Source organism: Narcine bancroftii, chromosome 1, assembly GCF_036971445.1.
Source record: "Narcine bancroftii isolate sNarBan1 chromosome 1, sNarBan1.hap1, whole genome shotgun sequence".
In the NCBI taxonomy this organism is placed as follows: domain Eukaryota; kingdom Metazoa; phylum Chordata; class Chondrichthyes; order Torpediniformes; family Narcinidae; genus Narcine; species Narcine bancroftii.
Genome location: NC_091469.1, coordinates 193,474,977 through 193,500,515, shown reverse-complemented (window position 1 = coordinate 193,500,515; position 25,539 = coordinate 193,474,977). Strand labels below are relative to the sequence as shown.

The 25,539-nt window shown below is 39.9% G+C and overlaps 1 protein-coding gene across 9 annotated transcripts in view; it reads left to right on the top strand.

Moving 5' to 3' along the window:
* LOC138736627 (SH2 domain-containing protein 3C-like) overlaps positions 1–25,539 on the top strand; it is a 247,523-nt gene that overhangs the window by 189,665 nt on the left and 32,319 nt on the right. Inside the window, exon 1 of one of the 9 annotated variants that reach the window (XM_069886482.1) lies at positions 20,448–20,790. The exons of 7 other annotated variants lie outside the window; for them this stretch is intronic. In XM_069886482.1, the coding sequence (XP_069742583.1) occupies positions 20,710–20,790 (81 nt within the window). In that variant the 5' untranslated portion in view covers positions 20,448–20,709. Of the gene's footprint in view, positions 1–20,447; positions 20,791–25,539 lie in introns of those variants that run through there. One more of the 9 variants, XM_069886491.1, reaches the window with a different exon arrangement.

The following is a 25,539-nucleotide window of genomic DNA, read 5'->3' as shown; positions in this document are numbered from 1 at the left end:
TTTTTGTTCACTATTAGGAAATATTTCACAGTTACTTTCAATTTATAGTAGAGAAATGTTTGGTTTATACTCTGCCCAAGACTCCTGCCACCCTACATGATGTCTGTTCATTTCAGCCTCTCTCTTCACTGGCACCTACAATAATTGTGCATTTTCAATGTTCTAACTATTCTTTGGACAAAAAAAAAATTTCAGTCAAATTCTCCACATGCTGTAATTCTTGATTTCAATTTAAGATTTTCCTAAAAGTAAGAAACTTGGGCAGCACCGTTAGCATAGGGTTAGTGCAACACCTTTACAGGACCAGTGATCGGGACCAGGGTTCAAATCCCATGCTGTCTGTAAGGACTTTGTACATTCTCCCCATGTCTGCATAGGTTTTCCCTGGGGGTTCCGGTTTCCTCCCACCGTTCAAAATGTACCAGGGATGTAGGTTAATTTGGTGGTATGGACTCATGGGCCAAAATGGCCTGTTACTGTACTGTATGTCTAAATTAAAAATATGTTTAAGTTCAAAACTCTTCACTTAAGTACAAGCACAGAAATGCTGGAGAAACTTAGCAGGTCTCACAGCTTTTCTGTATTTTCTCTACAATCACCGCATCCATAGAGTTTTGTGTTTCACCCCCTCTATTAAACTGTTTACTTAAAACCCTCTTTAGACTTCTTTCATAATTCAAATATCCTCCTGACTTTGCTCCCTTTAGAACTCTTTCCCTTCAGCCATGATAACAGCGGAGGTACATGAAATAGTATTCAATGGAAATGGCTAATGATCTTACTATGCATGAGCTGATAGGGTTTCCTTGCCACACGGTGAAAGCAGTCATTTGCACTCTAAAACATTGGTTCTCAACCTTTTTCTTTCCACTTACTTACCACTCACATGCCACTAAGTATTCCCTATGTCATCAGTGTTCTGTGATTAGTAAGGGATTGCTTAAGGTAGTATGTGGGTGGAAAGAAAACGGTTGAAAACCACTGTTTTAATTGTACCCAATTGACTCGTTATGTGCACGGTTTCATAACTCCAAAGGAAATGAGTCAATGACAATTTTTATCAATCAAAATATTTCAGTAACAATTGGGTCTAGAGAAGTGATTCTCAACCTTTCCTTCCCACTCACATACCACCTTAAGCAATCCCTTGCTAATTACAGAGTACCTACGGCATACCACTTAAAGTGGTATGTGAGTGGAAAGAAAAAGATTGAGAACTACTGCTCTAAAAGAAGCCCATTTGAGGTACCAGAAAACATCTCGAGAGACTGGTACCATAACATGACAAAAATAAGATGGGAGAAAGAAGAGAGGAGTTAAAAATCGCTCCTCATCTTAATCATATTGCAACTGATAAACATATGGTAAAGTCTGAGAAATGACAAAAATGGAACAAAGGGAACATTTGTCAGGATGGACTTTAAGGGACTTTTTTGTGTGATAAAGAAAAATGTTAGTCGTTTGCTGAAGAGTCACCCTCTCAATCTCCTGGTACACAACATGTTGGTTTGAAAGGTCACCAATAAAAACAAGATTGAACCTAACTCTTAACTTCAGTCGGAACTATTGTTCAAAGGCTTAATGGGGAAAATGCTGAGAGGCTGTTTCCACCAGTTGCAGATCCCAGGATTGAAAAGTTTAATCTCAGGAGAACAAGGTCTTCTAGAATAGCAATGCAAGCTTGATGGGTTGTTTGGTATCCTCAAGTCCCTATTTTTTTTAGTCAAAACATATTGCTACCAATTGTGGTGTGTTCTGCAAGGAAATCACAGAAAGGTACAAGAGCAATAGGGTTCTAGTAGTAGATTTTCACTTTTTCAATATTGACTGGATAACCTTTGTGCAAGAGGCTTAGATAGTTTAGAATTTGTTAAGTATGTCCAAGAAAGTTTTGAGGCAATAGCTTGAGAGCCTTTCTAGAGATGGGGCAGTACTTGACTGTATCATAGGAAATGAAACTGAATAGGTGGTGGGGGTGTTCTTTGGGGCAGCACTTTGGGAATGGTGATCACATTCTGTCAGTTTGAAGGAATTATGGAAAGAGTAAGTTATCTCCTCAAGTTAAGGTGTTGAATTATGGGAAAGTCGATGAAGAAGGAAGACAAATCTTTCAAAAATAGGAGTTAAATGGGAATCAACAATAAAAGTGAGGGCTTTATGAAAATAAGTCTCTTATAGTGTGTGATAATTACATAAAAAATTAGGAAAGGGAAGCACGTTCCTTCTGTGGTCTGACACCTCCATCAGCTAATTTGCTTTACTGTAACCCTGTAATTTACTGAGCACTTCAGCATCAGTTTTGCTTTGGTGCTCTAAAATTGAACATTACATCTTGACTCTGGGTTCAAATAATGTTCAAAATTATTTTAATTGTGGAGAGAATGCAACAGGGAGTTAGGGCTGCAGGGATTGGAGCCTTTTTATGGTCCTTTCTCCCAATCTGCACATACCTAGTGTTTAACTGCAATTATTTAAACCCTTGTCAATACACAACAGTCCGCTGATCCATTTTCTAATGCTGTTCTGTCAAAGAAGGACCTCAGTCATCAAAATGAATAGAGGGAATTTATATTTTGGCCTTGGCTACATCAGGCTTTTGGGTTTTGTGGAGAGAGAATTTGCTGAACAAACTGGACAGAAAGAGAGAGAATTTTATTTTGCTAACACGGACACCTTTTACTGATGCATTGTTTGCACATCAGTGGTATTGGAACTATTAACCCCTTTCTCAACTTCACAGTTAGTGCAACATTATTACAGCACTAGTGACTGGGTTCAAATCTGGCTCTATGTCTAAGGAGTTTGTACATTCTCCCCGTATCTTGGTGGGTTTCCTCTGGGTGCTCTGGTTTCCTCCCACCCTTCAAATGTATGGGGGTTGTAGGTTAATTGGGATATTTGGATGGCATGGGGCTGGAAGAGCCCATTACCATTCTGTATGTCTAAATTTTTAAAAATTCAATTTGCCTTATGCTAACCTCAGCTCAATGGAGAGAACACTCACCTCTGAGACAGATAATTGTGAGTTTATGTCTTGTGACAGGTACTTGATTGTATAATCTAGGTTGGTGCTAGATGCAGGTGCTCTGCACTGTTGCTAGTACTAAATTTAGGCAGGTGAAGAGAGTGCGTACACACCAAAATATTACTTTTATAGGGACATCTTAAATGTAAATACATTATACTTATTTGTACTCAATGATGATGGGGCAGGAGACTGTGCCACTGCTATCCACACCCTTACTTACCCCTTCCATCCATCTCCGCCTTCCTCCAACCACCATACCTGAATGTAAAAGATCCCATAGCACTGAAGAAGAGGAAGGCATTATCCACGAGTTCTGGTCAATATTTTTGCACCATTAATATCATTAGAACATATTAATATTGCTGATTGTGAGAACTCGCTCTCCAAATGAGTTGCTCCATTACAATAACATTGTGCACTATTGAAGGTAAATAGGCCTTGAATCCCAGATGGGGTATATCACTCAAGGCTATTCAAAGAATATACAGGCCATAAAACACAAAACTACATCATTAAATAGCTGAACTCCAATTCTCTGTTTTTCTTTCCAGATTGTAAGTATCTGAATACTGTATTTGAGGTTCTGTTCTACAAAGATATTACTGCTTATTGATTGAATTTATTCACACTCAACAAAAAAACTAAGAACATGGGAAATACTAAAAGAACAGAAAAATGCTAGAAATAATCAAGTCAGACAACATCTGGGTAAAAAGAGGAAGTTAACATTTTAGCTTTAAGAGTTTCTTGCAAAATAACTATGTCAGTGTAGTAAACTCAGCAATTAATTTGCATGCACAACTGCGTAACAGCATGTTAGCCAAATAATCTGCTTCATTCTGTCTTCGATTTTGAAAGGGCATGGAGATCTTTTATCTCAACCATAGAAGGTAGCCGGAGGTTTGATACAATATTACGGTACTTTCCACACTGAATTATTTTTCAGCTCTGCACTGCTGTGCTGGCTTATGTTGCATATACCGTACAAGTTTGTACCAAAGAGTGATCAACAAGAAACCCTTGTTGATTGTTCTGTTCTTAATCCAAGAAACTCAATTTAGTTGTGGTATTCCACTCTAGATTCAGCTGAAATCAATAAGTTTATTCCAATTCGGAATACCTCCAATTCTGAAAACCGTAATGCCAAATAATGTTGTCCCTATTGACAAAAATAAGCATGTTTTTAACTGGGTATTTTAAAAAATATACAACCTGCTGAAAGAATTCAGCTGGTCAAGCAGTGGGAGAAAAAAAATGTATTGACGTTTTGAGTTGAGTCTTGATGAATCATTCCTTTTCTCCCAGGCATGCTGATCAACCTGCTGAGTTCCTTCGGCAGATTGTTTTTGCCCCAGAATCCAGCCCCTGAAGTGTCTTGGGTTTTTAAACTATGTACTTTAATGGTGCATTGTGGATTGACTGGTGACTGGATTTAAGGAAGACATTGAGCAAAGTTGAACTATAGAGAATGAGGAGAAATGTTCATAGATCCACTGCACATTACTCTGACAAAACTTCTGATTGGTGAGATTGCAGTGTTGACCAAGGTCTGGAATGTGTTCAATTGTCTGTTCCCAGTCCAGCACAGTACTTGGCACCAACGTGCAGAATGTGACACAGGGGAGGAAATAAATATTATTGCAACTAGTGAATGGATCTCCATCAAAAACAATAATTGACACTCTCCCATCACCTCACTCCAAATCTCTCAACATCCAATAATGTCTATTGGTTGATGGACAGGAGATCACTTCCAAACACTACAGCTCACTGTGAAAAACAGTGATTTAAAAAAAAAAATCATTACCATCAACTTCCATATTATTCTTAGGAAAAAAATCTGCCTTCACTTGACCACAGAATTATGCAGCTATCATGAATATAGAGTAGACTATCCATTACTAGACAAAGGTGTATGGGTTTATACCTCTGAGATGTTGTTCAGTTTTAAACCATGTCTTGTTTTAATGTTTTTCTACTCAATTCAATATGTTAAACAACTAACATCATCTTCAGGTCAGTCAAATGATGGATCATTTTGCATTCTAAATCCATGCAATCTGCTACCCTCTCAAAGGCTGGTTAAAGAGTAGCCACCACATCCATGCAGACCGGAAAGAGTTTGTTCAATCCACAAATCTGTACTGAGAAAGTTCAATCAGATACACACCACGGAAACAGCTAGCTACAGAAATGAGTCCGCGTCAATCATCAAATACTCATTTACACATCCTACATTCATCTAGATTTATTCTCCCCCCATTCTCAACAACTCTCCCCAATCCTATCATTCACTCCCACACCAGGGACATTAGCAATGGTCAATTAACTCATGTATTTAAGGAGTGGGAGGCACTGGAGTATCCAGAGAAAATTCATGTGGTCACAAGGAGCATGTGAAAACTCCACACAAAAAGAGGTCAAGATTGAACCTGGGTCTCTTTTGCTGAGAGGCAACGCCACTAGGCTCCCCTTAATTAAGTTGATTTTTAATTGGGGCAATCAAGTCTCAGTTGGGTTACAAACCCTCTATGATCATTCCTGGATGATATCCAGGAATAAAGACATAATCTCCTGGTCTTTGCTGCTACTGTCACAGTGATGGCTTTATATTCATTGTGTGTTTTTTGTTCAGTTTCTTTGAAGATTTTTTTGTCAGTCATTACTATATTGCAGGCAGTTAAAAGCCATTACAGATCAATTGGAGTTGGCAGTTCTTGCATTGAGCAAATGGAAATGCCAAGTTCCCTCTCCCGTGACAAGTACAATATAGAAAGGAAAGGGGTTGGACAAAAATAGTCTTGATCCTCAAATAAAAAAAGTGTGACTTACAAGGAGAAAATAATCCAAACTTTCCTCCTGGTGTTTGATAACCAGAAGGCTGGCAATAAAAAAACATTGGCAGCTAGCTAAAGAAACCTCAAGACCTGCTAAACGGTTTGTTTCCTTTTATTGTAGATTTCCATTTGTTTGGGGATGACGTCTGTTGTTTTTAATTAATTCTGACGTACAAGTAACCCTAGCTGTTTGCTTTTAGGTTTCAAACTGAAGAGATCAGAATCTGGTTTATTGTCATGAACATGTGACATAAAATTTGTCATTTTGGGGCAGCAGTATTATGCATTACAGGTGCAAAATTGCAATAAATTATAGTTAAGTAATACACTTAAAATAATTAGTGCAAAAATAGAAAATTAAGTGAGGTACCATTATTGGTTCATTGTCCATTCATAAATCTGATGGCTGAGGGGATGAAATTCTTTTTATATCATTGAGTGTTTGTCTTCAGGCTTCTCTACCTTCTTCCTAATGGTAGCAGTGAAAAAAGGCCATGGCCTGGGTGATGAGGGTCCTTTATGATAGAAATTGCTTTCTTGAGACACCATCCCTTAAAGATGTCCTTCATGGAGTGAAGACTGATGCCCATGATAGTGCTGGCTGAGTTCATAACTCTCTGTAGCCTTTTCCTGCCCTGTGCATTGGCACCTCCATATCAGACAGTGATGCAACCAGTTAGAATTCTCTCCACAGTTCACCTGTAGAAATTTGCAAGAGTCTTTGGAGACAGACCAAATCTTTTCACGAAAAATAGCCGCTGGTGAGCCTTCTTCACAATGGTGAATTCCCATCCCTAAAATGAGGCAGAACAAAGGATCTTTGAGAGTTTGTGCATCTCCATGCCAATAGCTCATGCCACATCCAGCTCTCCTGGTTTTTAATTATAGGACAAATGTTCTACAATAATATTTCAGTGAAGTTTGCATTGAAGGAAACATATCAATTCAAGGTGTAATTTGAAAAGGATAAAAAAAACACTACAAAGGGTTTTGCGAGCTGGATAAAAGGACACTACAGCCCGGCCAGTGTCCAGGGATTGGGTCACATTCTTGGTTTACATTTCATCTGATTTTACGATCCCCTTTCAAGGCACAATTGAATGGCAGAAGAAAAAAAAGCAAAGATGTAGGTTGTGTATTTTTCTTTTTTTTTAATTTTTTTATTTTTCACACCATAAATCACAATAGCCATGATATACACTTTTTCTTTTTCACACATTTACAGTGACTTTTTCTCCCCCCCCTCCCTCCTCCCAAGCCACCCCCCCACCCCCCCCCCTCTCATCCATTTTAGGTATACAATCTAGGTTGCATTAATTCAGTCAGACAATGTTGTCATTCAACAAAAATACACCAGAAATTCTACAGAGTCCATTCTTTTCTTTCCTTCTCCTTCCATCAACTTAGGTAATGTTTGTCCCCGGTAGGTTTTCGCTATTGTATTTAATGTAAGGCTCCCATACTTGTTCGAATATTTCAATATTATTTCTTAAACTATATGTTATTTTTTCTAATGGAATACATTTATTCATTTCTATATACCATTGTTGTATTTTCAAATTATCTTCCAATTTCCAGGTTGACATAATACATTTTTTTGCTACGGCTATCTTAACAAATCTTTTTTGTGCATCCTCCAAATCAATTCCAAATTCTTTGTTTTTTATGTTACTTAGGAGAAAGATCTCTGGATTCTTTGGTATATTGTTTTCTGTTATTTTATTTAATATCTGATTGAGATCATCCCAAAATTTTTCTACTCTCTCACATGTCCAGATTGCACGAATTGTTGTTCCCATTTCTTTTTTTTTTACATCGAAAACATCTATCAGATACTGTTGGGTCCCATTTATTTAACTTTTGCGGTGTAATGTATAGTCTGTGTAACCAATTATATTGTATCATACGTAGCCTCGTATTTATTGTATTTCTCATCGTTCCAGAACATAATTTCTCCCATGTTTCCTTTTTTATCTTTATATTTAAATCTTGTTCCCATTTTTGTTTAGTTTTACCATTTGTTTCCTCATTCTCCTTTTCTTTCAGTTTAATATACATATTTGTTATAAATCTTTTGATTAACATTGTATCTGTAATCACATATTCAAGGTTACTTCCCTCTGGTAAACTCAGATTGCTTCCTAATTTATCCTTCAAGTAGGATCTCAGTTGGTAATATGCCAGCGCTGTATCTCCAGTTATATTGTACTTATCTCTCATTTGTTCAAAGGATAAGAATCTACTTCCTGAAAAACAATTTTCTATTCTTTTAATCCCTTTTTTTTCCCATTCTCTAAAGGAAAGGTTGTCTATTGTAAAAGGGAGTAGCTTATTTTGCATCAATATTAGTTTTGGTAATTGATAATTTGTTTTATTTCTTTCTACATGGATCTTCTTCCAAATATTGAGGAGATGATGTAATACTGGAGAAGTTCTATGTTGTATCAATTTTTCGTCCCATTTATATAATATGTGTTCAGGTATCTTTTCCCCTATTTTATCTAATTCTAATCTCGTCCAGTCTGGTTTTTCCCTTGTTTGATAAAAATCTGATAGGTATCTTAATTGTGCGGCTCTATAATAATTTTTAAAGTTTGGCAATTGTAAGCCTCCTTGTTTATACCATTCGGTCAATTTATCTAGTGCTATCCTCGGTTTCCCCCCTCTCCATAAAAATTTCCTTATTATTTTCTTTAACTCTTTGAAGAATTTTTCTGTCAGTTGTATTGGCAGTGCCTGAAATAAGTATAATATCCTTGGAAAAATGTTCATTTTAATACAGTTTATCCTTCCTCTCAGTGTTAGTGGTAGATCTTTCCAATGCTCTAAATCGTCCTGTAATTTTTTCATTAGTGGATTATAATTGAGTTTATATAATTGGCCTAGATTTTTGTTTATTTGTACACCTAGGTATCTTATTGCCTGCATTTGCCATCTGAATGGAGATTCCTTCTTAAATTTTGAGAAATCTGCATTATTCATAGGCATTGCTTCACTTTTATATACGTTTATCTTGTAACCCGACACTTCTCCATATTCCTTCAATTTCTTATATAATTCTTTTATTGATAGTTCTGGTTCTGTTAAGTACACTATAACATCATCCGCAAATAGACTGATTTTATATTCCCTGTCTTTTATTTTTATTCCTTTTATATTATTATCTATTCTTATCAATTCTGCTAGTGGTTCTATAGCTAGCGCAAACAATAAAGGTGATAGTGGGCATCCCTGCCGCGTTGACCTGCTTAAGTTAAATTGCTTTGATACATGTCCATTTACTGTCACTTTCGCTAACGGTCCCTTATATAATGCTTTAATCCAATTAATATACTTCTCCGGTAAACTGAATTTTTGTAATACTTTGAACAAATAATTCCATTCTACTCTGTCGAAGGCCTTCTCTGCGTCTAAAGCAACTGCTACTGCAGGTGCTTTATTTCCTTCTACTGCATGAATTAAGTTAATAAATTTACAAATATTGTCTGTTGTGCGTCTTTTTTTGATAAATCCAGTTTGGTCTAAATTTACCATTTTCGGTACCTGTTCTGCTAATCTGTTTGCTAATAGTTTAGCTATTATCTTATAGTCTGTGTTTAGCAAAGATATTGGTCTATATGATGCTGGTAAGAGTGGATCTTTCCCTTGTTTTAGTATTACTGTAATTATTGCTGTTTTACATGAATCTGGTAAGCTTTGTGTTTCATCAATCTGGTTGATTACATCCAGGAGGGGCGGTATTAATAAGTCTTTAAATGTTTTGTAGAATTCTATTGGAAATCCATCCTCTCCTGATGTCTTATTATTTGGTAATTTTTTTATTATCTCTTGTATTTCTACTATTCCAAATGGTTCTGTTAATTTATTTTGTTCCTCTATTTGTAGTTTTGGTAGTTCAATTTTAGTCAAAAATTCCTCTATTTTCCCTTCTTTCCCTTCGTTTTCAGTTCGGTATAATTGTTCATAGAATTCTCTAAAGTTTTCCTTAATTTCTTTTGGATTATATGTAATTTGTTTGTCTTTTTTCCTTGATGCCAATACCATTTTCTTAGCTTGTTCTGTCTTAAGCTGCCATGCTAGGATTTTGTGCGTTTTTTCCCCTAGTTCATAATATTTCTGTTTTGTCTTCATTATATTCTTCTCTACCTTATATGTTTGTAATGTTTCATATTTTATTTTTTTATCCGCCAATTCTCTTCTTTAGTTGTATCTTCCTTCATTGCTAATTTTTTTTCTGTTTACTATTTCCCTTTCCAACTGCTCTGTTTCCTGATTATAGTCCTTCTTCATCTTGGTTACATAGCTTATTATTTGCCCTCTAATGAATGCTTTCATTGCGTCCCATAGTATAAACTTATCTTCCACTGATTCCATATTTACTTCAAAATACATTTTTAATTGTTTTTCAATAAATTCTCTAAAATCCTGTCTTTTCAGTAGCATGGGGTTTAATCTCCATCTATACATTCTTGGAGGGATGTCCTCTAGCTTTACTGTCAATATTAAGGGTGAATGGTCCGATAGTATTCTCGCTTTATATTCTGTTTTTCTTATTCTATCCTGCATACTAGCTGATAACAAAAATAGGTCTATTCTTGAGTATGTTTTATGTCTAGCCGAGTAGTATGAGTATTCCTTTTCTTTTGGGTTTTGTTTCCTCCATATATCCAAAAGTTTCATTTCTTGCATTGATTTAATTATAAATTTGGTTACTGTGTTCTTCCTGTTAATTTTTTTCCCCGTTTTATCCATATTTGGATCCAAATTCAGGTTGAAATCCCCTCCTATTAGTATGTTCCCTTGCTTATTAGCTACCTTCAAAAAGATATCTTGCATAAACTTTTGATCTTCTTCGTTAGGTGAATATACATTAAGTAGATTCCAAAACTCCGAATATATCTGACATTTTATCATAACATATCTCCCTGCTGGATCTATTATTTCCTCTTCTATTTTAAATGGCACATTTTTACTAATTAATATAGCCACTCCTCTTGCTTTTGAATTATATGATGCTGCTGTTACATGTCCTACCCAATCTCTCTTTAATTTCTTGTGCTCCAATTCAGTTAAGTGTGTTTCTTGGACAAATGCTATATCAATTTTTTCTTTTTCAGTAAATTTAGTAGTTTCTTCCTTTTAATTTGGTTATGTATTCCATTAATATTTAAAGTCATATAGTTCAGCTTAGCCACTTTATACTTTGTTTATCTTCTCCTTCCGTTTTTCCATCATTACCTTTCCTCCTTTTCCATTTCTGTTTTCTTATTTTCAACTCTTTATAAGACAACATTCCTACAACATCCAACATTTTCCTTATTCTCCTATTTATATCTTCTTTATCCCCAATCTCCCCTTCCCCTCCTGAGTTGTCCTTTATCCCTTGTCGGACAACCACATCTCCCCTCTCCATTTGGGTTTGCAAATTCACTCGCAAGCGTCAACTGATTTTGCAGTGACCGCTATTTCTCCCCACCCAGCCCTCCCCAGAAAAGATTTCACTTTTCATATGTAACAAAGGTCACTCTTTTAATTCCCTCCTTATTCTCTCTATTCCATTACCTTCCCTTATTCATTCTTGTCTATACTATCTATATTTTCCTCTAAGTACAGCTACCTTCACGTATGCACATTTTATCTATTCACTCTTATACCTCTTTACCCACATACATATCAATCGTTATCATTTTTACTCTCATTACCCGTCTTCATCCCTCAGTCTATTTTTGTAATTGTTCTGCGAATTTTCGTGCTTCTTCTGGGTCCGAGAATAGTCTGTTTTGTTGTCCTGGAATAAATATTTTCAATACCGCTGGATGCTTTAGTATAAATTTATACCCTTTCTTCCATAAAATCGCCTTTGCTGTATTGAACTCCTTTCTCTTCTTTAGGAGTTCAAAACTTATATCTGGATAAATGAAGATTTTTTGCCCTTTATACTCCAGTGGTTTGTTGCCCTCTCTTAATTTTTCCATTGTCTTCTCCAGTACCTTTTCTCTTGTAGTATATCTTAGGAATTTTACTACAATAGATCTTGGTTTTTGTTGTGGTTGTGGTTTAGAGGCCAATGCTCTATGTGCCCTTTCTATTTCCATTTCTTGCTGTAGTTCTGGACATCCTAGGGTCTTAGGGATCCAATCTTTTATAAACTCCCTCATATTCTTGCCTTCTTCATCTTCCTTAAGGCCCACTATCTTTATGTTATTTCTTCTGTTATAATTTTCCATTATATCTATTTTTTGAGCTAACAGTTCTTGTGTCTCTATCGCTTTTTTATTAGATTCCTCCAATTTCTTTTTTAAGTCTTCTACCTCCATTTCTGCTGCTACTGCCCGCTCTTCCATCTTGTCCATTTTCTTTCCCATTTCTGTTAAGGTCATATCTATTTTATTCATTTTCTCTTCTGTGTTGTTTATTCTTTTTCTTAAATCCTTAAATTCCTGTGTTTGCCATTCTTTAAATGACTCCATGTATCCTTTAATAAGAGAAAGTACCTCCTTTATCTTGCCTTTCTTTTCTTCTTCTATTTCACTGTACTCTTCCTCTTCTTCTTCCTCTGGGTTGGCCATCTGTTGTTTCTTTGTTGCCCTTTTCTTCTCTTCTTTCTTGTTTCCATTGTCTTCTGTGGTCTCTTCTTGCTGCAGGTGTTCTGCAGCTGTCGTTGCCGGCTGTGGAGATCGACTCCCCAGCTGGTCCCCCCTCCCGTCGGTGTGTTTTTTTTCATGCGCGGTTGCGCACTTTTACTCGGCTCAGCGAGCCATTTTTGTAGTCCATTATCTAGCGACCTGAGGGAGCGGGTTTCTCTCTCCACAGCGGGCCTCTTCGGACAGGTAAGGCCTTCACCTTCTTCCTCCGTTGTCTTCTCTTCCTCTCTTCTTACCGTTGCTTTCGATTTTTCTTTTTTTGTCGCCATTTTCTTTCCACCTTTATACTCACTTTTCTTTAACTTTTATTTCTGTGCCTTTGTGTTTTCCTTTGTTTTTCCCGACTTTTCTGGAGAGGGCTGGAGTTCACTGTCCGGCCACTACTCCATCACGTGACTCCTCGGATGTGTATTTTTCAATGTCATCGAGGTAAAAATTGATCATCCAACCAGACTTTGACCCATTTTCACAAAGTCTGGTGACATCTGCAATTCTTCAGTCTAAGGGTTTGTGGTGAGTAGATCATTCAGGGTACTTGAAGAGGAAGTAAATAACTTTCTGTAAGATTGGGGAATTAATTCAGAGAAGTGATGAGGTCTGGGACTGATCACCCCATAATCATATTGAATGGCTTAAGGGATGAGTGGCCTATGCCTACATTCCATGAATCTGGAGTCACGTGTAGACCAGTCCAGGTTAAGTTCCTCTGAAGGAATTACTTGATATTTTAGTGATTTTGTAGAAATTTAATTTTTTTGACCCAGCTGTAAAGGCTGAAATTTTAATAACAAACCCCTTGTTCTGTAACACTGGCTATCATACTGTAAAAATAATTTCAATAAAGCTTTCAAGAGCAAACTGATTTACAAAGCAGAGTTGACGTTTTCAGAAGGTAAAGGGAAGAAATAGGAAAAAGTTGGTAGAAAAATAGAAAACAAAATTGTCCAAATGAAAATACTTTTTAAAAAAAAAAGAACGAGATAGTTGTTCTTTGAGGAAAGATTGAGCATGGTGGAGACAAACTCTCTGGAGTTTGGAAAAATAAGAAATGATTTAATTGAAACAATCATTCCGAGGAGGCTGGAAGAGTAAATGCTATGAAGGTGTTTACTGGTCACCCCATAATTGGGGCATATTGTTTCATGATTTGACCATTTTGGACTGAAGAGAGGCATTATCTCTTCCCTTTGAGGGTTGTGAATCCTCAGAATTCTCTATCCAGAGAGTTATAGATGCAGTATCATTAAGAATACTCAAGGCTGAGATGTTTGGGCTATTGAGGAATGCAGTTACAGGGACAGTGGATGACTGATGTATTTTATTGGTTGTCCTTTGGTTCGAAAAAGACATTGTTGTGCATTTCATCTGTGAACAGATGACTTTGCAGTCCCAAGTCTGGGAACACAAAGTCTAGCGCAATGGAGAAGTCTGTTTTTGTAATAACTGTTTCTGCTGCTTAGTGTTGCCGTTCATGGTTTTTGGCAGTGCTGGTCTTCAAAGCTGGTGTAACTGACACAGGGCTCACAAATAGGATCTGTCAGCAGCCGCAGCTTCTAGTTCTTTTGGCTGGATGCCTACAGTAGCATCGGGTTTCCTTCACAGCGTCTTTATAGCACTTGCATGGACAACCTTGAGGTCCCCTTCCAGTCTTCAATTCACTACAGAGCAGCTGGTGAGGCATATGGTGATCATCCATTCTGATGATGTGTCCTACCCACTGCATCTGGGGTCTGATGACCAGGGTCTCAATACTGGTGGACTTCACAGGACCCAAGATCTCCAGGTTGGAGACACAGTCTTGCTAATGGATGCCATGGATGGAACAGATGACAGGTATGTGGAATTGCTCCAGTTGTTTAATGTGATATCAGTACAGAGTCCAGAACTCACATCCATATAGGAGAGAAGGGATGACAACAGCTCTGTAGACTTTCAGCTTTGTGGAGGTGTGGGTGTTGTGTTGATTGAGCACTCTGGTACGCAGCCTCCCCAGAGCCTGGCTGGCCTTGCTGATCCTGGAGTCAATTTCTTTGTCCAAAGACCCATCACTCAAGAGGATGCTCCTCAAGTATTTGAAGCTATTTACATTTGTCAGTTGGCTGTTGTCAACAGTCATTTTTAGTTCTATGTTGTTTGTGTTTGGTACTGACTGTTGGAGTACTTCAGTCTTGTTCAGGCCAATGTAGCAGCATCTGAGAATTTGTTCAGCATTAACTGTAGATTGCTATCTTTGTGTGGCAAGAGTGCACAGTCAGCAGCAGAAAATGTTTCTTGAATGACTCTGTAGAGCACTTCGTCTGTGTGTTCAAGCAGCAAAGGTCAAAGACAGAGCCATCCAGTCGGTACCTGATGTGCACTCTCTCCTCAAGACCTTAGACAACACGTGACTGTGACTAACATCTACCACACGAGACAGAGTGCAAGTTAAACGCTAGTTTTAATAGACTAATATATACAGCTAGGTCTTGCCTCTGTGCAATCCTAGGTCAGAATGGAGGAGCCCAGCTCCGGCCGGCTTTATATACAAGGTCGTCAAGTGGTGGCCTCTGATGACCTAGTGGTGTAATAGCATAAAACCACAGTGACCACATGCAAGTGAAGAACAGATTGGGGCTTCTGCACAACCCTGCTGCACCCCATTAGAAATGGGAAATGCAGCTGACGTATCACCACTGCAGAGGACCTGACCTATCATTCCGTCATGGAACAGCTGAATCATTTTTACAAACTTCCTTGGGAATCCATAATGTCTTGGCCTGCCTGTTTACAGCATTGAATGCTTTTTTCAGGTCAATGAAGACAGTGTAAAGAGGCTTGTTCTGCTCGATGCACTTCTCCTAAACTTGTCTCTTAGCAAATATCATGTCCACTGATGTGATTGTTAAAAAAAGTTATTTATCTCTTCCTGATTGAAAAAAAGGTTGCCAAAAATGTTGTATAATTAAATGTCTCTTGAAGATGATCGTGAATTCTCAATGGATCGTTCCAGTAATAATGTAATGGGTTAAAGCAGTCTATCTGCATTCATTTCACTTTGGCATTGTCCAGCAGAATAATTAACATGAAATAAGAGAGCAAAATACCATTGGAGGCAATAAGAATTAAGAGGCAGCGTTTTTAAAAAAAAAAAATTCCAACCTTTCCATTTCAGATGCAAATAATCTATTGGATATCAGGATTTCAAAAGTGAACTGCTAGATTAATTTAACACTATCTTCCAAGAATAAGGAGTAGCTTGTGGGTACAATACTGCAATATAATCAAAGGTTTTAGATCTCAAAATAAACTGACTTGCAAATATTGAGCGTAACATTAAACAGGCTGGAATTTGCCAACAACAATCTACTGTTACCAATAAGACAAATAATTATTACACTGGGGTTGTCACTGGGGATAGCAATGATTGGCAGGGTCCTGCCTGCTACTGAATTATTTGACCTTAGCTGAAGTGCTAATGGATGGAATGTTACAAGAAAACAGAAAATCCTATACATATCACAAGGACTAAAACAAACAGTATAAAGGGTAAAGAGAAACACTGTATTTGTACCCAATTTGGTTCCTTTTCCACACAAAGCAAACTGACCATTTGTAGAGACCCACTATCTTTGGTAGAAAGAAGCAAATTTCAATGAGTACAGGTCCTTACAAAAAAAAAACCACAAAATCAAAATGCATGGGTCATTCGAGAGAAGAATAACACTGCCCCGTTCATAATACAGAGGAATGAAAAGGTCATTTTTAATAACTTGTGCAGGAAACTCACAGCCAAGACATTACATTCCGAACTTAAGCAGCCAATGTCCAGAAAAATGCCCCCACAGATAACAATGAGTTAAATTTCTAGATCATACATTCTTCTTGATGTTGGTTGAGGAACAAAATTACCCCTTTTTTACTACATCATCCTAACAAAGAGATAAGATCTCAAAACAAAAGCTCTCTCACCATTGTAATATGCCTTCAGAACTGCACTCAAATTTCATGAATAGGGCTCTGATTTTTGAGGTGAGTTTGAGAGCATGAAATAACATTTTCATCCTCTCAAGGAATAATTTCATCCTATGAGCAGTACAGGAATTAACTATTCAGGTCATTCAGATCAAAGGAAAAGAAAGATTTTGTTTATAAGATGTTATGAAACAAAGCAACCACCCACTGTATATAACAGGGAAGCAGTGCCCCCCTTGAATATGAATTAAATAACATCAGATCATGTACGTGAAAAGATTGCTCTTTAGATATTAAGGAAGTGTAGAGTATTTGTGAAAAAAGAACACTTTCTTAAATATATTACATGCTTATCATATCACCCATGAAAAAGAACAATGGGTGCAGATATCATGGGCCAAAGGGTCTTCCTGTGCTATCTTCTGTAATGAGGAAGGGTGAATCTACCCTGTATGTACCATTGGGATAATGTTCCCCATGTATATATTGCACAGTATTTGTAATGGAGAATTACACACCTATGTATCTTGTGGAGAATTAGAAGAATCCACACCCTAGAAAAGAAGAAATTATTCCACACCCTGTAGAATCTCTATCTTTTTTCTCCTTTATCTGCTTCATCTTTGATTTAGTTTAATTGTAGTCAAAATCCTCTGATTATTATTTTAGATTATGGGTGGTCTATATACTGCCAATTATGTTATTGATCCTTAAATACCTTCTTTTCTTCCCATGTACATATTGTTTCTGTCTTACTGACAACTGCATCACATGTTTTTTATCATTTTTGATACTAAGATGTTGATATATATTAATCTGCATCCTCATAATCTTCTGTCCATTCCAATCCCCTTTTATTATAAACTTTTGTGTGCTTTGTTATCTGGACAATTTGAAATTCTACCAGCCTCTGCATCCAACACATCCTCATTGCCATTTCCACCACCTACTATGTGATCCCCCCACAAGACACATATTCCCCTCCCTCCCTCTCCATCTTCCACAGGGACAACTTCCTCTGTGATTCCTTCGTCCACTCCTCCCTCCCCAACAATCGTCCCCTTGGGACCTATGCCTGTGACCACAGGAGATGCTTCATTTGCTCCTACGCCTCCTCCCTCAGCACCATTCAGGGTCCCAAACAGACCTTCCAAGTGAAGCAACATTTCACTTGTGCATCTTCAGGGGTCATCTACTGCATCCGTTGCTCCCACTGTGGTCTCCTCCACATCGGAGAGACTGGACGCAGATTAGGAGATTGCTTTGTTGAACTCCTCAGCTCGGTCTGCTGCAATAGTGTGAATCTCCCAGTGGCCACCCATTTCAATTCTGCCATCCTCCAATCGGATGGCATTAATATAGACTTCTCTGGCTCTCATTAAGCACACCCCCCACCTTGTTTTCCTATTGGCTCTCCATTCCCTGTCTCCTTTTGCACAGACATGATAAATTCTACCTAGTCCCTTATAACATCCAATTATCACCTTTTGTTGGTCTTGGTTCCTCCCCCATTGTTTGAATTCTGAGACTTTCTGATATATTCTGCTCCTGCCTTTTCTGATTTTTTTCCTCGAAGAAGAAGGGCTCAGACCTGAAACATTGGCAATATATCTTTGTCTCCTGTAGATGCTGAAAAGACCAGTGGGTTCCTCCAGCATTTCAGTGTGTTTACAATCGCAGTCTGTAGTCTATCGTGTTTCACTCAGAATCATAGAAATATTTAGCATTGTAATGGTCTCATTCATCCCATCTTGTCTATGCTGACCATGTTGCATGTTGACAATAATCCCATTTGCCTGTGTTAGGCATGTATCCCTTTATGCATTTTCTATCCAGGTAACAGTCCAAGTACTTTTTAAATAATATTGTATCTGTTTCCACCACCTTCTTTGGCAGCTCATTATAGATATTCACCACCCCCTGTGCAGAAAGTCCTGCCCCTCAGATCACTTTTCACCTTTAACCTGTGCCCTCAAGACCCCCATGCACTGGGGAAAAGATTCTGACTATCTATCCACCACATAATTTTGTAAACTACAACAAGGTCAGGTAGCATCTGTTGGGAGAGAAGCTGTCAAGGATCTTACATCAGGGATGAGAAAAATAGAATTCAAACACGTTGCAAAGAGGGAGGAGAACAGGGAACAGAGCTGATGCATGTGATAAGGATAAAAGTAGGCAGAATGGAATGATCTTCCAAATGAGATAGTTGCGGCAGGGTCATTTCTGTCATTTAAGAGAAGGTTGGATGTCTACATGGAGGTGAGGGTTATGGGCAGAGAGTGGGAAGGTTGAGCTTGTGCAGTGTTCAAGTGAACCAGTGCGGAGTTGAAGGGCTGACATGGCCTGTTTCCACACTGTAAATGGTTATAAGGTTATAAGAGGCTGAATGATACATGTGTAGGCTGAGAGAGACAGAGAGAATGGTGAAGATTTGTGAATCAACTGATATATGGGTGAGATGGAGAGCTGGAAGGAGGTGAATAAAATGGAGAGAGAGAGAGAGAGAGACGTGATACCTGTGAGATACAAAACACTACAGCACAGACAATGCTAGAAATAGCAGGTCAGACAGCATATTTGAGAGAGGGAGAGAAGAGATTAGAAGAGAAGAGAAAATGAGAGAAAAAGGAGAGAGATTCATTAACCTGAAATTACAATTCTCTTTTCCTCCCTTCAGATACTGCCTAACCTGTTGAGCATTTCCAGCACTTGTTTTATAGCACCCTGTACATGTTAAAGGAAGTATGTCACTTTAATATGTTGGAGAGAAGTTATCAGCTGCATAGAACTACACACAATACTCCAAGTTTGGCACAGAAGAGCTGGGATGTCCAATTACAACCTTATTGGAGTATCACTTGTTGTTCTGGTCAAAGCACCTTCCCAAGGATATGATGGTGTTGGAGAGGGTGGTGATGTTGCCTGGATCGGAACATTTTGGTTTCAAGGGAGGACTGAATAGGTTATTTTTCCCATGAAGTGAATGAGGTTGAAGGGTGACCTGATAGAGGTATATAAAAGTATGAGGGGGATTGATAGTGGTAATAATTTTAAAAATACACAAGGTGGGTGTCCAAGACAAGAAGCCATGTGTTCCAGGTGATGGGTGGGAGGTTTAGAGAGGATTTGAGGGAGAATTTTTTTCCCACCCACTTAGAATTTGAAATATTCTTCCTGAGGAGATGGTGAACATGTTCTGAAGCATTTGAGCGAGTAGCTGATCCACAAATGCATAGAAGCTTGCGAATCTAATGGGGGTAGATGAGATTTGTATAGACAGCTTGGACAAGGGTCTGTTTCTGTGTGGTATATAGGAGTGCACACTAGAAAACAACATTCTCAGCAGTTCTAACCAACTCCATCTCTCCACGCACACATCCTGGGAGCATATCAGAAATCCCGGCTGTGCGCAGGTATCCAACGGGATGGAGTTCCCTTTCTCCAACGGGACCTGCAGTCCGTGCAGAGAGAGGGTTTTTTTTTAAATGTTGCATTTGGGGCAAAGCGCAAATTGCAGACAGAGTGGGGGTGCGAGGCTTTCATTAAAGGTGTCAAGAGTGAAGCGACTTTACAAGGAAGAAGGGGTGGGAGCCGGTTGTATCTGCACGGACCCTGGCCGCTTCGTGCGATAATTAAAAGGCTGTGTGAACGGCTGGCTGCTCACAAGCTGCAACTGAGCTGCAGCGCCTGAATCTGTGGGCACCGCGGGCTGCGAGACTGCCTGAACAGAAGGCGGGTGTTTTTTTTGTCACTTTCTTCTCCTTCAAGAGAAGCCAGGGCGAGAGCCAAGCTCCTGGCGTCAGCTTACGCGGTTGTGAGCGGACAGAGGGACCAGAAACGCTGAACTTGCATCTGTAAATCAGTGCTTTGGTCAGGAATGAGTGGGTGGGTTGGGTGAGGGGCGGGAGTTGGGGTGGACTCGCTCACCCTTCCCCCACGCACCCCTCTCCCTGATCCCCACCTCCGTTACATCTCCCCATCAATTCCCGCTGGACTTGATTGCATTTTCATGAGCAGGGAGGTAGCTCATGACAGTCATTGTCGAATCGTGGCAGAGCTGCGGAGTATCAGGAGGAGAAGAGAGCAGGAGGGTGATGCTCCTGTGCCCAGCATCAGCTCCTTGTCCGATACATCTACATCAGTGCGACTGAACCGCGAGATAGCAATTCTGTCCGAAGGTGCGGGAGGAACCCGGGCCAGTTCTTGTTAAAATCTGGGATTATAGACGTTTTTGGAAGAAGCGGAAATGACTGACAAGTGCAGTTTGTGGAGCGCGATCTCTGCGGCAGCTTGCTGCTTCTACCGAGGATCATTCATGCAAGTTCAGGTAAGGAGGGTATCAGCATTAAACAGGGGCACAGTTGGCATCTCGCCTGGCTGTGTGCTCTCCCAGCGCGGAAGCGATGCGAGGTTGCACTACACAGTGCCGGCATTCTGCAAATCCCTACTATTATGAATGAGATTTCTCAGGTAGTAATTGTGAACTGTTCCAACCCTTCCCAACATCATTCGCCTATTGCTTTCTGTCTCGGAAAGGTTGTTGAAAATTTTAAAGTCACCCTATTGCGTTGGCTTCCACTGATGGGGTTTAAATCGAGAATATTATTAAATACACATTTATGCATTATAATACGAATGACTTGTAGTAAAGGTCATGACAGATTCCCAGCAGATGGGGTTTATGAACACGGTGCAAAGGTGTTCAACGCCTCCAAACACTTCGAAGCGAAATAAGGAAGAGAGAGCGAAGGTTACACCACATAGGCATGCAGACACTATGCTTTTCGGAGAGATACAAAGAGATAAAGATTCGGATCCAGAGAGAAACAGGAATAATTCTAGAGAAGGAGAGTGGAAGACAGAAAGCTCCTAGAGTGACGGTGTGCCTCCATCAAGAGCCAGAGGAGATGCGCACAGACACACAGTCAGACAAAGCGAAAGACGGGCCCACAGGGGAAACACAAAGGCGCATACCTATGGGCTCAGAAACACATGCAAGGCTTCTGGAAACAGAGAGAGGAGGAACAGGTGGACCGACTCTGTGATCCTCGTTCTGTTTGTCTGTCCTACTGGGACTGTTGCCTCCATGATCAGCCCATGCACTGGGTGACGTAATGCGGCGACTCTCCCTCATGTCGTCACTGAGAATTCGAAATATTGCCGGTCATAGTTTGACAACCATCCCAAGTGTTTCACCTTCCAATCTTGCCGCAGGCCTAAAAGCAGAGTCGGGATCGGGCCAGGGATGATTAAAGTTTTGGCTCCTCTCCCACGGGATTGATCAACACCGGCGAGGCGGCAATGAAGACGGAGGACTTCCCTCTCGTGCCATCCTGTTCATCCCCTCACCTCTGCCTTCTCGAAGCGAAAGTGAAGGCAGGGACATTTCCCTACACTTTTTATTATCCTGCACTATCGGGCAGATAAGAACGAGGAGCAGCAGGCCATCTGGTCCGTCGAATCTGTCCTGCCGTTCAACTAGATGATGGCTGAGCTGGCCGTGGACTCAGCTCCACTTACGTGCCTCCTCCCCCACTCCATGTCCCCCAATTCCCCTGCGATGCTAAAATCTGTGCATTAAATACTTTCACTTGGGCAACCTCGCCTGCTACTTTGGGAAGAGAATCCCACAGATTCACCATTCTCTGGGAGAAGCAGTTCCTTCTCATCTCTGTCTTAAACCGACTTCCGAGCCAACATCCTCTAGTTCTAATCTCATCTACTTCCTTGCTTCTATCTTAATTATTCCTATCCTACATTTAAATGATTACAAACACCCGCACATAGCAGGGTGAAAGATGGAGAGTGACTGCTAATCAGGAGGTCCTCCAATTGAATCCTCTCATCCCTCCGTGCTGAAGGAGTTTGATCTCCTGTCAAGACAACCTCCGAATTTCAAGAACAAATTTAGCTGGAGCTGATAATTAAACACACGTTTCCTCCCTCCCTGGTCAAATAACCTGCCAACCATCAGAGCACAGCACAGGAACAGGCCCTCCAGCCCACGAATATGTCTGCGTTCAACAGGTCGTCACATTAAATGAAATCACACATTAAATGTGTCTGATTAGGACGAGACACACACACCATTCCAGTCCCAGCATATTCACTTGCCTATCTTGGAGCCCCTTAAACGCTGCTGGGGTGTCGGTTTCCAGAGGATCCCCAGTGAGATAAGGTGCCAGTGACTGATAACCCAAGTCCTATACTCTCGCCTGCAAGAGGGAACGGATTTGGGGAAAACAGTTCTTGGATGTTACGTTGCTTTTGATGTGGAGGAGCTAATGTATTCTTTTTTTAAATTAAGGATTCTGATGGTGGCTTATTGTCCTTCAATTCCCGACAAATAATAATTCCCCAAAATCAGAAATATGGTGGCCAACACCTTCAACCCATGGAGCTACAGATTTGGATACAGATGTTTACCCAATTCTCTTGCGAGTGACACCCCCCATCACCACCCCGCTCCTCCGCCCACCAAAGTCGAGGAAGCAACGGTTCACAACAGGGCCTGCTTCATTGTCCTAAGAAAAACAAATACAAGAACGGCAGATGTTGGAATCTTGGGCAAACAATGAAATGCTGAAGGGAGTCAGCGGGTCAAGCTGATCCTTTTACTGCAGATGCTGGAATTTTCTCTCCTTGGATGCTGACCAGCCTGCGGAGTCCCTCCGGCTTCTCATTGCTTCATTGTCCACTTTGCCCTTGACCAGACCCTCTTCCACTGATGGCTGGTTATCACAGGGACATCACACCTTTACTGAGTGCTCTTCACTCACCTTGCACTGAAACGCATTTTCAAGCATCGATCAGTGGAGACTACTCTTCTGCTTCCCTTTTCCAATCTCTGAACCCTGGCACAAAAATCACCCCCTCCCCCAACCTCAACACAAATTTGGAATGGAATCGAGTTATTTGTGTCTTAATGATTCAATGACACGAGCAGTATTTTTATAAATAGCCCTGATGCAGGAGGCGATGTGGAGCAGGTTACCACACTGACATTCTTTCCAAACGTGGCCTTTATAATTGAAACATGCACTACACACTTTTTGCTCCAGGAAAACATTATCCGATTTATTGATCAGACCTTGAAATGCAGACACATGGGCCCTCAAGCGCCATGTTAAGGTTCGATCAGAAATTGGACTCCATGAGGAAGTGGGGAGCAGGGTTTGTAACTGTATCCCAGCCCCCAGCCTTCCCGCGACCCTACTCACGTAAATTCCCCGTTCAGAGCGCAGTAACAAGTTGGGTTTTTTTTTAAGTTTCCAACAATTGATATATGGACTAACAATGCGGAATGCATGTATCTGTAAAGTGAAAGATAAAAATCTGGTATTCTCTTGGTAAGATCAGCGTCAGAATGATGGGGCACACCAATGTAACATTCCATCTCTATCTCCAGCAAGCTGGCGTCATTTGGAAGGTTATAGGGGAGATAATTTAATGTGTTTTCTGCCGGTCATTCAGATCTGGTTTTAAGGTATCGAGTAAGGGTTCTTTAAATTATCTGTCGGAACATTATTATGTTCCCCATTTTAAATATGATAGAGAATACTTGCAGAGAAATAGTTTCCAAGTCGGCAGATGAAGGCAGCAGAATTGGTATCCATTTTCTATCCCGAGGAAGAGAAAATAAAACATTTCAAATCATAATTAGAAAAGCCTCTTAAAACGTTACATTGTAATTTGTAGTTTAATTTAATACACACACGTAAGGTATAGGGTAGAAACCAATAAAATAACAGTCCTCACTCTGTTGATATAGCGATAGAGAAATGGCACTTTGATCATTCACCTAATTAATGGTAATAATTCCTCATCTAATATTGGTTTAAAAACTTCAACGTAGTATATTCGATAATCTAAAGCATTAAAATTAAAAAAAAATAACGAGAAATTATACGGGGGAATCGCGAGCTTCTTGCTCCCCTTTTAGGTAAAATCTGCGAGGAGCGAGTCCAGGATTGTGTTGTGGTTCTGAGAGCAGATTAAGTGGCACCTTTTGAAAGGGATTGTGCCAAATACAGTACTTGGGGCTGGAGAAAATGGCAGAGAGATGGGGGCTATTGAATAGATGGTACAAATTAGATGGGCCAAAGGGTCTCTTTCGCGAAGTAAAATTCGATCACGTGGTCGCTCCTTTCACTTCTCGAATCCCCTGCTTGCCTTTTCCCATGGCGGTGGTTATTTTTCCTTTCGCATAACCGGTAAACGGTATCTGTCACACCCAAAATCTGAAAGAACACTTTTAAATATTTAAACTGCCATTCGGGGGGGGGGGGGGGGGGAAGTTTTAAAAATGCTGATGGGAATTAGTACAAGCTGCGCGCTATTGTCTTCTGCTTGTTACAGATATTGTTTAGCTGTTCGGGAAATTAAGGGAGAAAGAAAAGCACGTCGGCTGCAAGAATGACATTTAAGGTCTGAGCAAGCAGCTGTACTGTGTTGTCCCTGGACTAATGAGAGCCTTTCCTTTGTGGTAGCGGTTACATCATTTCTGGCCAATAGCAGCTCTTCTCGATGACATCCCGAGAAGAAAGAGCCTGCTGATAGAGAGAGAGAGAGAGAGAGAATCCTTAACCTTTTCAGCACCAGCTCTTTTCTCTGCCTCTGAACACGCGCTGTGACTGCTGGCGTCGAGCTGGCTTTAACATTCCGATGTCCAGTCCAAAGGCGGAGCCAAATAATATTTGAGAGAGCTATTCAACTCTCGGATCCAATTTCTACATCCATTGGCCAATAGTCCCTGCTCTAGGAGTAACCCGGAGTTAGCTGTAGACTGGAGTTGTACTAGTCATCCAGAGAAGAGTGGGCTCTTTCATTTTATATAATTATCTTGAAGATGTTGCTCATTTTCAACACACCCCGAAAAGTTTAAAGTGACGTGACTTGGTTTGGGACCATTCTTTTTAAATGCAGATGCCGTGCCCGTTTGTGTGGCTTTCATTCGCTGCTGAGCCGTGAGGTCTTTGCTAGAGAATTAATTGCTTCTGCAGCAGAGATGCAGATTGATCGAGAAATTATGCGCAGCTCGTTGCCGGGAAATTCAGGGTCCTGAACTTGATCAATC